Raw genomic sequence first — 17,680 nt, 5'->3', positions numbered from 1 at the left:
TTGGTTCTTTCGTGATAGACTAGATTGTTGGCAATGTGAGATGCTGCTTGATTAACACAGTACAATTGCATAGGAGCACCCACCATGAACCCGAGCTCGCACATTAATGTCTTCAGCCAAATAAGTTTGCATGTTGTGTGGACCATAGCTCCATACTCTATTTCTGCACTTGACCGAGCGACAACATTTTACTTTTGCTTTTCCATGTCTCTGGATTTCCTTTCCTCCTACAAACAAACAATAACTTATGGTCGACCACCAAGGAGAGTCAACCTAGACTGCATCAGAAAACCCTTCTACTCTAAGATGTCAATTTTTGCTGGTAGAGAATTCCATGGCTAAAAGCTCGCTTTAAATATCTACGTATGCAAAGCATGGCCTCCTTTTGAGACATACGAGGAGCTTGCATAAATTAACTATACTGACTGGATAAGAAATGTCCGGTCGCATAATCGTTAAATAGATCAATCAGCCAACTAGCTTGTGTTATCTCCCTGGATCATCAAATAGTTCCCTTTCATCTATACTCAACATTGAATTAGTATCCATGAAAGTTTCAACTGGCTTGGCCCCCAGCAAATGTATCTCTTCTAATAAATCATCACATACCTCCACTACGACAAGTTCATTCCCACCTTCAACCTAGCTACCTTAATACCAAGAACGTATCAAAGGCAACCTAAAATCCTTTGTACAAGAAAGTGTTGCTGCAAGAACTTTAATGCATAAATACATGTACTATCACCGCCACACGATAGTACCTTTCTTGCTTTATCGAGAAAACACCGAATGATTTGCCCAACTATGTTTCAACCCACACTGAAGCACCACCTTATTAAATTTGTCGAACCAAGCATGTGGAATATGTTTTAATCCATAAATTGATTTCTTTAGACGACTGACTTTAACTGACTCCCAAGCAATAAAGTCAGGCGGTTGCTCCATATACACCTCTACAAGCAAATCCCCATGAAGAAAAACATTCTTCAAGTCAAGTTGGTATAGATGCCAGTCTAAATTTTCAGCGATATAGATCACCACACGTATGGAATGAAGCTTGGACACAGAAGAGGTCTCAAAGAAATCAACCCCTACAGTCTAAATGTATCCTTTTTCAACTAATCGAGCCTTTAAACTAGGGTTGTACACGAGCCAAGCTAGCTCAAAAACGTCGCTCGGCTTGGCTCGATCTAGCTCAGTTTGAACGACGACTCGAGGCGAGCCAACCTTCATATGACCCAACACGTTTTGAAAACAAGCCAAGTTCAATCATAGTGGATGTTGACTCAAACTCGGCACAGCTCGAAAACTCGAGCTTAGCTCGACTCGAATATTTTTTATATATATATATATATATATATATATATAATTTAAAAAAAAATTAAGAAAGTTAAAACTGAAACCCTACACTACCCATCCGTCCCTTTCTTACCATTTTCCTTCTTTACCCAACCCATCGCGCCAGAGCTCTCTCCTTCTCCTCTACCTACTCGGCCACTTGCCCGAGCTCAACTCAGCGTCTGCCCAACTAGTCTCAGCTGTACAGCCTGCACTCAGCCACTTGCGCGAGCTCTCTCTCTCTCTCTCTCTCTCTCTCTCTCTCTCTCTCTCTCTCTCTCACCACCAACAATAAGGTACCTTTATGGCTCTATTTAATATTTTATATATATTATTAATTGAATATTTGATTTGGGAGTTGGGTCGGGTGGCTAGGTTGAGTCGAGTGCGGGTTGGGTGTTGGGTTGGGTCGAGTTGGGAGCAGGCTCCACTCGACTCAAGGTAAGCTCGCCTCGACTCGATCCACTAGCTCGCCTCAAGCTCGACTCGAAAGGTTTGGCAAACAAGCCAAGCTCCAATGGTAAGCTCGAGGCCGAGCTCGAGCTTGAGCTCAAGGATAGCATGGACAAGTCAAGCCAAGCTTGGCCCACCTCGACTCGACTCGGCTCGATGTACAACCCTACTTTAAACAATTCACCGAGCCATCAGGAATGAACTTAACAGTATATACCCATCTACACCCAACTATGTTTTCTTGCAGGTAGCTCATCTAAAATCCAAGTTTGATTTTGATGAAGTGCAACCACCTCTTCTTCCAGAGCTCGCTTCCACCCATCACTATTAAGAGCCTCTAAGAAAGAGCGTGGAACAAACACAGATAACAAAGACAAAGCAAACTGCCGGAAAGAAGGAGAAAACCATCAAAAGAAAAAAAAAAAAAAAATAGATATAGGATGGTGGGTACAAGAGAGTATACCCATAAGGAGAGCAATGGGCATATCATCTTCATTATACAGTATTGGTGAAGGCTCATTTCAATGATCTTCAAATAGGGTGGCAGGATTGATAGAGTACATGTTGGCATGCACTTCATCACCTCTCTTAGAACTTTTGGAGTAGATCAACAGTGGTGGGAGATATAAACATTGTACAGGACCTCACTCTATAGTCTATAGATGAAGTTGAGTCTGGCACCATAGGAAGAGTCATGGAACCTTCAGCAAATTGCAATGATTTTCCTCCCTCAGAAAAATATGGAGGATATTTTAAAAAGGTGACGTCAGTCAACACATATTGTTTACGAGTGACAGGATTATAACACTTGTAACCCCGCTGAGTACAAGAGTATCCTAGAAAAACATACTTTATACCTTTAGATTCAAGTTTATCAAAAACATGGTCAAATTGATGTACAAAGCATATATACCCAAAAACTTTAAGAGGAATTAAAAACCATTGGCGTTGGGGATATCTAACAAAAAAAAAAAAAAAATGGAAGTTTACCCCCTAAGACTAATGAAGTCATCCCGTTTATGAGATAACATGTAGTCAAAACTGCACCACTCCAAAACCTTTTATAAGTTATTTCATTACTTTGAAATTTTGTAAAATAATATAAAATCCAACTTTAAATGTAGCAACTCACATGGAATCATGGTGGTCCTCAACATCTCCATAGCCCAGTGCCCAAACATTCCAAGTGCATCGCGGAATTTAACAATCCGTTAATGGCATATAGTAGTCAAGGGTAAGTATGGAATCATTAAGATGTAGATATGGAGAATGTAAGTGCAGAATGTATTTACCTTAGAACCGAATGTGTCTTTCCCCTCACGGTTGGGGAATAAGGGTTCGTACACTTCATGTACAAACCTTTACAATTCATTGTCAGCGTAGAGTTTCTTGTTATAGTGGTATTTTCAATTTAGGAAATAAGCTGAAAACCAACATGATTCAAATATTTAGCCATTAATAGAAAAGTACTAAAGCATATAGACTTTTAAAAAATCACATAAGTGCTTACCAGCCTTATGTAGTGGGTGGGAAAGTGTCCTCTCCCAACGGTCGTCTATTATTGTATGCACCCACTTATATGCATCAGGGGCTTTACTCTGGATTGCATCTTTCATCAATTGTATAGAGGGATACAACAACCCCATCACTAGATTCATCTCATTGTCCACCATCCTCAACACTGCATAAATGGACTCCATAATGTTGACTACATTGCACACATGATCCCAAAACAAGTTGCTTAATACGATCTCTACGATTCCCCAAGTTACTTTATTCTCCTTCCTATCCCAAACTGTGTAGTCATGAGAGGTAAAAAGCTCTCGTAGCCCCTGCTTGTGTTTGAGGAGGCTATTTAGGGTGATATAATTTGTGGCGAACCGCATCACCCCAAGACGCACTATATCCCCACCACACTTCTCACGCATCGCGACTAATAACCACGTATGGTTATATATGAAGTTCGTGATGAGTCATGCATCAGTAATAACGGTTTTCACTGACAACCTATCCCCGATTGCCTCTAACATGAGATCGATACAATGTGTTGTGCAGGGGATCTAATACATATTATATTTTTTCTAGGTATCCTTCCCTGCCATGAAAAATGCACTGCACAGGGGGTCCAATACATATTATATTTTTTATATATATATCCTTGTAGAATATGAGCTCAAAAGCAATGTAGATCCAAATCTAAAGTGGACCACACAAGTGAAAACGGTATGAATTGATGCTACCGTCAAAAACTTATTGGGGCCGCAGAAGGCTTTGATCAAGCTGATATTTGTATTTTAACCTCATCCAGGTATGTGTGATCTTATGAAGAGGTCAAATGGAAAATAAGTCACACAATTGGCCCTAAGAAAGTTTCAACGGTAGTTTGTTCAATCCCAATTACTTTCTGTGGTGTGGTCCACTTGAGCTTTGGACGTGCCTCAATTTTGCACTCATGCTCTAGAATGATCCAAAAAAATTTATGGAAGGTGTGGATGTAAGGCATATGGATCATAGTGGGCCCCAAAGCAAGGGATCCACAAACCTGGATGGATCTGGGATCCACCCAAGCAATGTAGATCCAAATGATATACTCGAGTGCAACTCCAAACCAGCTATGTGGGCGGGACCTATTAGTAGGGCCCACCTCGATGCATGCACGGTATATCCACACTGTCCATTGTTTTACAACCTGATTTTAGGGGTTGGTCTAAAAATGTGGCAAATACAAATTTCATGTAGTTGTGGACCACTCCACACAAAATGGCGATTATTGACCATTAAAAACCTTTTGTGGGCCACAAAATTTTTGGATCAAGCTGATATTTGTTTTTTCCCTTTCGTCCAAGTCTATGTGAACTTATCAACAAGTTGGATGGTCACAATGGACCCTAGGAAGTTTTCAATGGTGGGGGGCCAATGACCATTGTTTCTTATAGTGTGGTCCACTTGAAATTTGTATATGTTTCATTTTTGGGACCATGCCATAAAATAAGCAATCCAAACAAATGGACGGTGTGGATATGTAGTACATACATCGAGGTGTGCCCTAAAGAGTTTATTCACGTACGTAATCCGTTTGGTCAAATCCAAGCAACCAGCGACTTGGGTGGGACCCTGACCGTGGGGCTACCTCGACATAAGATGGTGTATCTACACTGTCAATTCCTTTTGACAAATCATTTTAGGGCATGGACAAAAAAATAAGGCAAATCCAAATCTGAGGTGGACCACACCACACGAAATAGTGGTCATTGAATGGACACCATTAATCTTTTTGGGGGATGGCCACCATTAATCTTTTTGGGGGACTACAAAATTTGTGGATCAAGCTAATATTTATGTTTTCCCTTCATCCAGGTTTGTCAAACCTTATGAACAGATTGGATGGTAAATAAACATCACGTTAGGCCCTAAGAAAGCTTCAATGGTGGACATCATTGCCACTGCATCTTCCTGTGATGTGGTACACTTGAGCCTTGCATCCGCCTCCTTTTTGCTCTCATGCCCTAAAATGACCTATCAAAATGGATGGACGGTGTGGATGAAACTCATACATCATGGTGGGCCCTACAAAGCCCCTGACAGGACCGTCCGTCTCGAGCTAACCCAACCCGCGCCCGTAAAAAGGGTTCAGAAGCCATTTTTCGAAGCAGAGAGGGTTCCGGAACCCTAAAATCTCTCCCCAAGTCTTTGGACTTCTCCGGATTTCACCCAAGATTTCTCCGAATTTCACCCAAATCTTCAAATTTCTCAGGATTTCGACGGATTTTTTTAGATTATCTACCGAAATCGAAAAGGGAATCGGAGATTTTGTTTGCACTAACCTACGAACATGCTTTGATTCGAATGGCCCACAAAATGTAGCTTCCAATCAGAGCAATCTCTTCTACAGGTCCCGAAATCCACTTGTTAAAAGTCTCTTTTTGTAAATTTTTCGATTTTTTCGCATAATTACGTTGTCCCGACATCCCCAACCCTTTTATCGACGAATTTGGTTGTTGGCTACAGTAGCCTCGTGAACGGTCAGGTGTTGTATAGCGCAATTTCTCGAAAAAAAAAAAAACAAATCCCGATAAAAGCGATAGTATCATCAATATCGAACGATATTAAGCGATATCGAACGATATTTAGCAATATTGTGCAACATATAGATTGATAAAAAGTATTCTGTAAAATTTTCTAATTTCTTAGTTTCTTCCGAAGGGTTTCGTATCGCCGGACCACGATACCGATAATATCGATCGATAGTATAAACACTGATCACCACCACTAGTAAAATGTATGCCATGACCACCCCAAGTATTGCTACTTCCAAACTGACCTCCTCCTTGGTCTCTACCTCTAAACCAACCATCATGAACCCCACCCCCCCCCCCCCCCCCCAATTGTAGTATCAAAAATTCCAAGTATTGGCGACGTGTCGCTACGTATCGCCAATGTATCGATATTGCCAATATTTTCAACTGTGTCAATTCTAGGTGTCGCTTATATTGCCAATATATTGATATCGCCAATATTTTCAACTGCATAATTACAGGTGTCGCTTGAATTGCCAATGTATTGGTGATATTTGACAATATCGTCAATGTATCAATATCACCAAAAATCTATTTATTAAAAAAAAAAAAAATCATTTCAATTTTTTTATGGGCGCATGGTTATATGCAATGTTCAGTTTGTTGATAATTATATCGATAACATCACGATATTATTATAATCGCAACATAGGTGATATCGAGACCACAATCTCCAATTTCATTTCTAGTTATCAACAATTTCTCGGTGATATATCATGTGTTGACAATGTTCTAAAATATCGATGGATGTTTGGATGGTTGGACTGATTTCTTACAACAGCACATGCATTTAGGCCCCCATTAGATGGAAACTTACTAGCAAATTTTTTATTCCTAAATAAGAAAATATTTATTTTAGCATCTTCTGAAGTTTCACTGAAAAATTCCACCAATTTCGCCATGTTTCCCTATATTTCCAGTTATCGGCAATATTATCAACGATATAGGTATTGTTTCCGTAGCACCAACCAGCGAAACTTGTAGTGATACAATTACTTCGAACACAGTCCAACCACACGACAAAGGCCCAACATAAACCCAAACATTTGAAGATCACATGAGTGACCGTAGGACCACACATGACCAGGGTAGCCCACACATGTGGTCATAATGCATCAACAAGGTTGAATTTTGGAAACCCCAAAGTTTTAGTAGGAATTGTTTTCTAATGAAATAAGACTCAGATTCTAAGTTTGTTATTAAATTGGATTTAAAGAGTCCATAAGTATGAAATTTCAGATTTTTTTATTTATGAATAAGACAGGATTTTATTTAGAGCAAGAAGGAAACTAAAACAAGGATTGAAAACATGGCCAATGAAACAGAGATAGATGTTACAAAAAAAAAAAAAAAAAATCATGTCCTAACCCAAATGAAGAGCAATATATTTTAGGACTACTTTTAACATCCCAATTAGAGAGTTTGAGTGAGATTAGGGAAAAGAAGAGGGTTTGTCCACTATTCATAACTGGAGACATTTTTAAGATGTCGTTGCATGGTTTAGAATTTAGACAAATAGAAAAATAAGAAGTCTGTTGCAGTTAGAGTGATAAAAGAAAAAGTGTGCTAACTGTTTTTCTTGAATTTGGTATTCCTCTGCATTTTCGATCAATCAATTTGATGAACTGTCAATCTGTTAGCTTCATGTTTACGTGTTACATAAAAGAAGTTCAAGAGAACTTTTTCTTTTCAAGTTGAGAATAAGTCCAAGGCTACCTAGTGGTCGTATAGTGGGGAAATGATTAAATTCTTTGGCTAGAGCAAGTAGCGAACTGGAAGTAGATCATCATTATCTTGCAGCCTGCAACAAATTGTGGAATATCTGTAAAATTCTCCTTTCACGAACTTGATTCGTAATGCACATTTGACTTGTTACAAATAAACATGAATTTCATAGGGAAGTATTAATTCAGCTGACAGTGGGTTTTATCAAATTGCGTACTGAAAGTACAGTAGTATGAAACGTAGCAATTGCCTAACATGCTAAAAAGAAACTAGAGTAGCAAAAGACCGGAATTCCCATACTAACAAAAGCAAATGGGCCCTACTGATGATGCCAGGATGAATTGAGCATGGTAGTTCCCACTCTCCGAATATTGGCATGTGTGTGCAGATACAGTTTGTTCATCATGGGGGCTCAACCATGTAAGTGCCATCTGAAAACTAGGCCACATCAGTCAAAAGTGGACCATACGTGTAGTAAGGACTGTACATGCATATGCAGACTGTACATGTATGTGCGGACTGTACATGTATATCAAATGTGAACTGTTGGTTCCTTTTAAACATTGCTTGTCTTGCTTGTGGCCCACCTAATGACTGGACCAACCTTTTTTTCCATCCATAGAACATACACAATGGGATGGGACCCACTTAATGAACAGCTGGATCTTGCATGCACATGGTGAGAATAGGATTCGAGATCATACACTCATGAGTACAATTGCCAATGGAAATACATGGATCATGCTCAAATTGCAAATGAACAAATAGATAGCAACAAAGCCAGGCAAGTAACATTTAAAATGAGGTCGAGAATCATAGAAATTTACTCCTTTAGTTTCATATTAGCTATTACCTTTATATATATATATATATATATATAGAGAGAGAGAGAGAGAGAGCACAAACCATTAGTGCAGATGTATGAAATAAATGGAGTTATTATATTCCTAATCATGCATGATAGTTAAACAATTCACGAACATACCGGGCAATTGAAGATATTGTTAACGTGTTGATTATTTTGAACCCATGGGAGATGGCAGCTATGCTTAAGAATGATTGAGTGCCATCCTCAAACGATTCCTCAATACCTCCCCTTCTCCTTACAAAGTCAATGTCGGCAATAGATGCAGCTACCGTACCTGGAAAATTGCAGTTGTAAACCCAAGCTGGTAACTGTATCAGAATACAGCCTACTAATGGAACTGCCACGAGCAAGATGAAGGAGCCTCGCAGCACATGTGCTAACATGGCCCACATGTGTGAGATTTTGGCAATTCATCTGGTGGGGCCCACAGTGACCATACACTGCCAAAAACTAAGTTGGTCCACTCTTTTATGAGAAAAATGGACTGGTTGAGGAAAAATGGCCAAGGTCCATTTTCAATGTACATCCACATCTTACACTGTGAGTGGACTGGCCTGCGTTTGGGTCAGGTTGTGTTCATGGTGGGCACCTCCAGATGAGGGACCCAAATCTCATACACATGCGCCATTGGTACACATGTGCCAAGGGCTGACCTCCATCTCACATGTGTGAGTTCCATTCACATAGGCATTCCTCATCAGATAACGACAAAAGCAGATACACCAACCTCCACTGAAGTATGTCTTCCTGAGTAACCTGGCAGCTTCTGTAGTAATGCATCATAGAACACATTTTCTCAGTTGGACATATCCTAAAGCTAGAAAAGAAAGTTCAAACCATGAATGAAGTTCATAGAAACTTAATTGCAAAGTAGAGCTTTAGGGTGTGCCACATAATGAGAATGGTATCAAATTAACATCCCCTAGCACCACCGAGAAAGTTGGCTTCAACTCTAGATTCCTCTAAAACTGGTTCTTCAACCTCAAACCCTAAGGTAATATTCAAATCGAACTAGAAAAAACCCATAGATTAGAACAAGGAAAGAAAACAATCATCATCATCTAAGCCTTTTCCCAACAAATTGGTGTTGGCTAAAGAAAAGAAAACATGGAAAATCCCTAAAACCCTATAGTCAATTACTAGAGATCTCTAGAAACGCCCTCTCCACATATATATCCTTCTTTCTATTTTCTGTTGCAAGTGGAACAAGTGAATTTTGTGGCATCTTGAAATTTTTAATCATCAAATCAGTATGTTTATTCTTCTCATTTCATTCCTTTACCAGTTCTGATTACATGGCATACTGACAGTGCTCAGGTAGATGGCAGTCTGGTTGGAGAATTTTCAATATAGCTGAATCTTCATAGTTTCTATAGGGTGTTTATAGCGATTTACGGGCCAACTAAGGAAAGAAAGCGAACTACTTTCCCCCATGACCAGTTTTTAGAATCCCCTTCAAAGACCTCTTCACATACATCCCGATTATGAGCTTTCTCCAGAGTGAAGTTCATACACGAACCTTCATCACCATTTACTGATGGAGGTAATTTTGATCTATTAATCTTCCTACCCAAATCCTTGATTCTTTCTTGGACTTTTGTACCTCCTCCCATTTGATAAGCAGCTTCTATGCTTGTCACCCCTTACCTTCCAACAAGAAATCAATTTTGAATCTCTTGAGTTTCTTTTCCACCAACTCCAGAATCTTGAAGACAGAGAAAGAGGATGTTGAGATAGATGAGTGGCAAGACAAGGATAGAATAAGAAATGAATGCATTTGAGGGAATTACTAAGTAATAAACGAGGGAAAGTAGACTTAGATGGTTTGATCGCGTGTAACGGAGACCGAGAACTGCGTCGATTAGGAGTGAGCTGGGACAAGTTAAAGGCCTTAACAGCACAAGGGAAGGCTTAAAAGACATGGGTGGAGGTAGTAAGGAATGACTTGATGACCTATGGTCTAACTGAAGTTATAGCCCTTGATAGAGTGGAATGGTGGAATAGGATTCATGTAGCCAACCCTAATTAGTTGAGATAAGGCCATGATGATGATGATGAAACAAGCAACTCTGCAGCCCATCTTTCACCAATACCATTACATCCATGATATCAATGTCCACTATTTCTCTTTAACTACGATTCACCCATGACCCAGAGATTGCCTCAAAGCATCAGGAAGTAGTGTTCGCAATATTGATACTATCGGCCGATATTATCATTATTGCTTGCCAGTGATACGAAACCCACAAGATATCCATCGGAAGTTCAAAAAATACCGCAAATTCAGAAATCGAGCGATATATCGGCCGACATTGTGCACGCCCACTTTTTTTCAGATTTGACAGACTCACAGGTTGATTGCAGAAGACTCATGAGTCCACTATAGCCAACAAGCCACGACGACAATAAAAGGGGTTGCGTGTTTACGAAAAGAAGAAGAAGAAGAAGAAGAAGGAAAGTTCGATTTCCCTTTCTTTGCCAATTTTCTTCTTTATTTTCTTCGAACAAGAAGATATGGGGATATCTCGGAGATTCTGGCAAGAAATCGGGACGGATTGATTGTGATTAAGGAACCCTCTTCCTTCCAAAACCCTCGCTTCGGGAACCCTCGCGGCCCTCTCTCTTCCGGCACCCCCACGGCCCTCTCCCTTTTCGAAAGGGGCTGGTGTTTGCAATGGAGGGATGCGGATTAGCTATTGAGTAATCGGATTGCGTACTGAGTTACTCAGTACGCTGTTTTCATACTAAGTCAACTCTGTTAGGCCCACATTGAATGCATGTTGTTTATCCACACTGTCCATTTGTTTTTAAAGAACATTTTAGTGGTTGATCCCAAAATTGAAGCATATCCAAGCCTCAAGTGGACCATACCACAGGAAAGAGTGGAAGTATTGATGTCCACTGTTGATACCTTTCTAAAGCCCCCAGTGATGTTTATTTGTCATCTAAGACATTCATAAGATCACACAGACATAGATGAAGGGAAATCAAAAATATCGGCTTGATCTAAAACTTTTGTGGCCCCAAGAACCTTTCAACGGTAGAATTTCAATTCACACTGTTTCTGGTGGTGTGTTCCACTTGAGATTTGGATATGCTTCATTTTTGGGATAAAGCCCTAAAATTATCTGGTAAAATGGATGGACGGAGTAGATAAAATGTATATATGATGGTGGGCCCCATAGAGTTTACGCAGTACGCTAATGGTGCCGAGTACTCATTACACAATCCGCTTTCGCTATTGAGTAACGGACTCACACTGAAGTGACGTCACCAAGTTCTGTGGGTCCCACAATAATGTATGTGTCATATCCACACCGTCCATTCATTTGGAAAGATTATTTTAAGGCATGACACAAACAATGAGGCAGATCTAAATCTGTAGTGGATCCCACCACAGAAAAAAGTGGAGAGAGTGACGTTCACCGTTGAAACCTTCCTAAGGTCCACTGTGTGATGTTTTTTTGAGATCCAACCCGTTGACAAGTTAAATAATATTTTAAATATGGGAAAACACAAATATCATCTTGATCAAAAACTCTTGTGGCCCTTAGAAGTTTTTAATGGTAGGCTCCACTCTCTCCACTTTTTTCTGTGGTGGGGTCCACTCGAGCTCTGGATCTGATTCATTCTTTGGGTCATGCCCTAAAATGATATCTCCAAATGGATAGACGGTGTGGATACAAAAAATACATCATGGTGGGACCCACAGAACTTGGTGACGTCACTTGAGCATTGTTGGTTAATCCGCGTCTGAAACAGGCCTCATTTGCCTCAATGAGAAAACTCCATGGGGTCCACCATGAATGTAAGTGGTTTATCCACGCTGTCCAACTGCTTTTACAACTCATTTAATGGGTTGAGCCCAAAATTAAAGCATATCCAAAGCTCCAATGGGCCATACCATATGAAACAATGGGAATAATGATTTGAACCGTTGAAACCTTGTCAGGCCCCACAGTGATGTTTTTCTGTCATCCAACCCATACATACGATCAAAGAAACAAGGATGAAAGGAAAACATAAATATAAGCTTCATCCAAAACTTTTGTGGTCCTCAAGAATTTCAACGGTACAAATTCAAGAAACGATTATCAATTAATCGGAAGTCATGATTGTCATCTCAGTCCAATGATTTAGTGCATCTACACTAGGCCTATGATTTCGACGGTTTAGATTGATGTACATATATGCAGACGTGTACAGAGGGAGCTTCATGTTCATGGAATTTCATAGTCAACAAATCTTCCTGACATGCCTGTTAAAATCCGCGGCATTATTACGCGCGTGGAAGATCGAGCAGGTGAATGCCACACGGATCTTCCCAACATGCCTGTTTCAGATCCACGGCATTGATCATGTGGAGCCCACTTTTTTAACAAAGGAGATCAAAATTCAGGTTGTTAAGGCCTATACTTTGAGTGTAAACCGTTCGTCTTTTTTTCTATCCATCTATTTCTTCTCTCAAAGATGCGTGGCCCACTTGATGAATTGATCATCCTGATTCTTGGGCCAGGATGCATTTTCCAAGGATGTCATCTGATGAGTGGACTGGATCTTGCACGTGCATGACTGGTGAAAACGCCTTTCATCAAAACCTATCTCCAAAATATGTATATTTATCAATTTTTACTTCTTTTGCTTTTCAATGAATTGGTTGTGTTTTCATGTCTTTGATACATTTATAAATGTCATGCATTCAATTTAAATATAGTTGCATTAGTTCAGTTAAACATCGCATAGCTTAAGACCCTATACAAAAGAAATTTATTATGTGCACCTTTTTTTTGAGATGTTATGATTTAAAAGTATGTATCAAGGGCTTGTTTAACAATCCTGAAGTTTCATTGAAAAATTCAACCATTTTCCGAATGTTTCCCCATGTTTCCCAAGAAGTGCGATAAATTACACGATACAAACCATGTATCCCGTGCGATAACCAATACGTATCTGTATCCCAAGGGTGCGATAAATTGTGCGATACCAATATTTCGAATACTGTCAGGAAGTACATTTAAGAATTTGAATGCTCTCCTCAGAAGCCTCACAAAACACCAATATATTGTCCACAAATTTGATGGTGACATAAGAGAATCTACTCGGGTATACCGGAGATGGATGCAACCACCCACATCAACGCAGCTCTCTTTGTGGATGGGAGACGAGTTCCAGAAGCGGCCCGCCAGGCAATTTTGAAGACCCAACATGCATTGAGCGTGCATCAGGAAGACTCCACTTTGGGATGATACATGTGGGCTGCTTAGGCGACCATTTTAGTCATAAGCTTCTTATTTCGTGTCGATATGACCGTTGGATCTGGTCGATCAGGCCACCAGATCTTCCAAACCTAGGCCCCTCAAACCCTGATCTTGCTTCCTTTATGTTTTTTTTTAATATTAATTTGAGGATTTATTTGACGGTTGATATTGATGGTAAGTGTTTTAGTTTCCTTATTTTGGATGATGGGTCATATCACTTAAGTGGCAAAGTTGTAATTATTTTGAAATTTTATTATAAGGGGAGGGGGGTGGACGTCCAACCCCAGTGGAGTAGTTTGAGAAGGAAAAAAAAAAGACTTTTTTGTGTGAATTTATTTTCCTCTCTTTTTTTAGGGTTTGTGAGAAACCTTACCTTCCAATTGAATTGTGGAAGGGTAGAAGCTGGTTTGGTGGTGAATTCCTCTAAGGTGCATTCTTCCTCTCTCTTCTCCAACAAAGTATTTCGCTTCTTCTCTTTCTTCCTTCTTTCCCTTCCCTTACAACCTTTCTAAACCTGTCAAAACCCAACCCGATCCATTCCTTTTTTTTTCTCCCAACCCATCTACGTGTGGCCCCGTACGCACGTGCGTCCGTACGGACCTTCACATGTGGGCCCCATTTCGTATCTTTTCCCTCCTTGATCTCCTTCCAACCCTACCTCATCCCTATATCCTTTAAATCCCTATAAATCAGTTCCCAAATCTCAATTTGTGAACCTAAAACCCTAACGAAATCTGATTTTTTTTTGTAAAACCTTTCTCAAACTAGAATTTTATTTGAGGCGTTGTCTATTCACATGGTTGTTGCACTATCCACGCTAGATTGAAAGTCCCTGCTTCCAAGTGGGCCACTCTCGAATTATTTTATATTTTCGTGCACCACGTATGTGATAACCTATGACCTTTGTGTTAAAAAATTTGAATTTTCTGAATCTAATATGTAGATATGTTTGATTTTACACGTTGATTGCTGAAATTAATGCGTAATTGACATCTCATCTTGCTTCCTATGTTAGTTTCCATCATCCTACATCAACATTGGAGCTAAGAGATGCATTGTTTGTGGTTACCCACCTCAAATCCTCGCAACATCTCCCTATACTCTCTTGAGAATAATCTGCTAGAAGTCTCCGCCTATAAAGTTTACAAAATGGTGATAATGGTTCACCTTGATAAATGCACCTCGAATTTCTGAAATACACAGCTTAGAAACTGAGAAAGAGGTGGCAAATAAAGATTCCTTCATCCATTTCATACATCTTCAAAGAGCATTCTTTCAGTAGATGGATTGCAAAGTCCCACTCACCATGGTCAGAAAGAAAACCATAAAAAGGGTTGTAAGGTTGGACTCATGGGCCCCATAGTCCAACTGGTTACTGTTTCTGGGCCCTTTGATTGGACTTCTGGGCTCCACAGTCCAATCCTTCTATAACCTCCATCTTAAACCAACAACAAGTGGGGTGCATCTTGGGATCCTTTCCTTATTGATGGATGGCTTGGGATGCATTACTATGCTTCTGTTTGGTGCAAGTTTGAGTACAATTTCTTGTTAACTCTCTTTCTCATACTCTTCTTTTACATAATTTTTTATACCTCAATCATCTATTTATATCATTTTTCCTTTGTCATTTTGTGACAAAAAGGGGGAGAAATGTGGTATAATTTGCGTTTTTATTGGTATATGTCTTTGCATGATGATTGTTGTGGATGTGGTTGTAGAGAGATGGATATGGAAGTGCATATTTTTTTTGTGTGGTATGTATTTGGTTAATACAGGTACTATACAAATCACCCTGCTTGAATTGAGGGGGAGTAGTAGTAACATTGCCTTGCGATGTGTATAAACTGGTGCATGATTCTTTTGTCGGTTTTGTCACAAATTTGACAAAAAGGGAGATTGTAAGTGCTATGTTGTAATTCTAGCACCCAGTATTGTCAAATTTTGTTGTGCCAAACCACTTGGAGTCAGTATCTTGTTATGATAAGATGGAAAGTTCACCTTCAAGTCATCGTCAACTCTTCTACACTTTCAAGTTGAAGAACAATGCCAAAGATCGAACACAAGCTCAAGTACAAGAATACAAAGTCTTATCTCAAGCTCAAAGCTCAAGTTCAAGTTCATTACCTCTAGCTCAAGTTTTAAGTACTCAAGCTCATATTACAAGATCACTACCTCAAGCTTAAAGTCTCATGAACACAAGCTCTAGCTCAAACTCAAGTTCAAGACTTCGAGGTCAAGCTTCATGTGCTTTCTACCGAAGCAAACGATGTTTCAAACTCACATTTAAGGTATGAATGACCCTAGATTAACCATAGGTTAGGTCATATAGATTGCATATTGAATTTGGGTCATTATATATGTTTTTAGGCTTTTCTTCGACTAGTCCTAGTCATTGTTCGACTAGTCCAGGCACTGGCTCGACTAGTCCAAGATTTGTTGAGAATTTTCGAGAATTTTTGGTTGTGGCTCGACCAGTCGTGCACACTGCTCGACCAATCCAAGATTTGTTGAGAATTTTCGAGAATTTTTGGTTATGGCTCGACCAGTCGTGCACACTGCTCGACCAATCGAGTGAACAGTCTCGACCAGTCGAACAGGGCTCGACTCAAAGTCCAGCAAGCTTTTCTGGTCCCACTCGACCAATGGAGAAAGCCACTCGACCAGTCGAGTAACGGGTTTATCTTATCACGCCAAAAATTTTGAAAATTGGTTGGTGCTTCGACCAGTTGAACCGACCCTTAGACCAATCGAGGGAACAGAATCTTTACCTATAAATAGAGGACAAATCTCAGAGTTTTTCATTCATTCCAAGTCTAATCAAGCCATCACTCTGAGAGATAAGTTCTTGCAATTGTGAAGCTATTACTTATTCATTTTAGATTCTTTTTATAGCTTTTTGTATTTGATTTTGTGATCTCCTTATTCAACTCTATTGTATTAAAAAAGGGAATTGTGATTTACCCTTTTGAGATCAAAATCAAATCAAGCTAGCCCCAGGTTAATTTAATTTAAAAATCATTTAGACCTAGAACCCTTTCATTTGTGAGATTGGACATTGAACATTTACGTCTACATTGAATTAGTTCTACCGGGCTACTTCAGAAGAAGAATCTTCAGATGAGTACAATTTCAATTTCTACATTTTTGGTTTGTGAGATTCAGCCAAGAAAAACTCATTGTGTGGTTTTTGTGATTGTGTAAAGCCCATTTGAAAAACACAATTGTGAAGGTTTTAAGTTGAACCTTGGAAAACTTATTTTATAGTGAAAGCGGATATTGGGAGCGGAATAGTTGTGTGCTGTTTGAGAACAGTTGGTGTACACACACGAACCACTATAATTCCTGGAGTTTGGATGGTGATTGTGATGTATGTGTGGTGATGAATGTTGTAATAATTTAGTTTATTTCCTTTCCCTCATTCTCAATTTGAGTTTTTGATACTTACAAACGTTCTAGACATTAGGTTGTCCTACCATAAACCTTGGTTTTTGGTGAAAGGTCGTCCTTAGAACTCAGTTTGTATCGACCTCTCAAGACTAGTGCATTTGAGGTTGCTATTTATTTGTGTTGACTATCCATGTGCAGTGCCAGCCCTCCTTACTCCCAAGAAGGATGGAAGTTGGTGCGTGTGCAGACAGCCGAGCGATAAATAAAATCAAAGTGAAGTACCATTTCCCCATTCATTGGCTTGATGATATGCTGGGCTTGATGGTAGTTGGTAGCGTCTTCTCCAATATTGATCTTCACAATGGATGCCACCATATTCGCATCCGACCTGGTGACGAATGGAAGACAGCATTTAAGACAAATGACGGCCTCTACGAGTAGCTAGTTATGCCATTCGGTCTCACAAACACTCCTAGCACTTTCATGTGTGTCACCACCCAGTTGTTGCACCCTTTTATTGGTCAATTTGTCGTTGTCTATTTTGACAACATTCTTATCTACAGTAAGTCAAGAAA

General features: G+C 39.7%; 1 protein-coding gene across 7 annotated transcripts in view; it reads right to left on the bottom strand.

Annotated features, from left to right (window-relative positions):
* Nucleotides 1–17,680, bottom strand: part of LOC131228524 (molybdenum cofactor sulfurase) — a 186,266-nt gene that overhangs the window by 123,358 nt on the left and 45,228 nt on the right. For all 7 annotated transcript variants that reach the window (XM_058224221.1, XM_058224220.1, XM_058224222.1 and 4 more), the window contains exons 9-10: nt 9,188–9,226; nt 8,578–8,734 (exon numbers count right to left, since the gene is read on the bottom strand). In XM_058224221.1, coding sequence (XP_058080204.1) covers nt 8,578–8,734; nt 9,188–9,226 — 196 coding nt within the window. The remainder of the gene's footprint in view (nt 1–8,577; nt 8,735–9,187; nt 9,227–17,680) is intronic.

Source organism: Magnolia sinica, chromosome 16 (genome assembly GCF_029962835.1).
Source record: "Magnolia sinica isolate HGM2019 chromosome 16, MsV1, whole genome shotgun sequence".
NCBI classification, from domain to species: Eukaryota; Viridiplantae; Streptophyta; class Magnoliopsida; order Magnoliales; family Magnoliaceae; genus Magnolia; species Magnolia sinica.
Note: the sequence above shows the minus strand (reverse complement) of the source record. Positions and strands in the feature narration are given on the sequence as shown.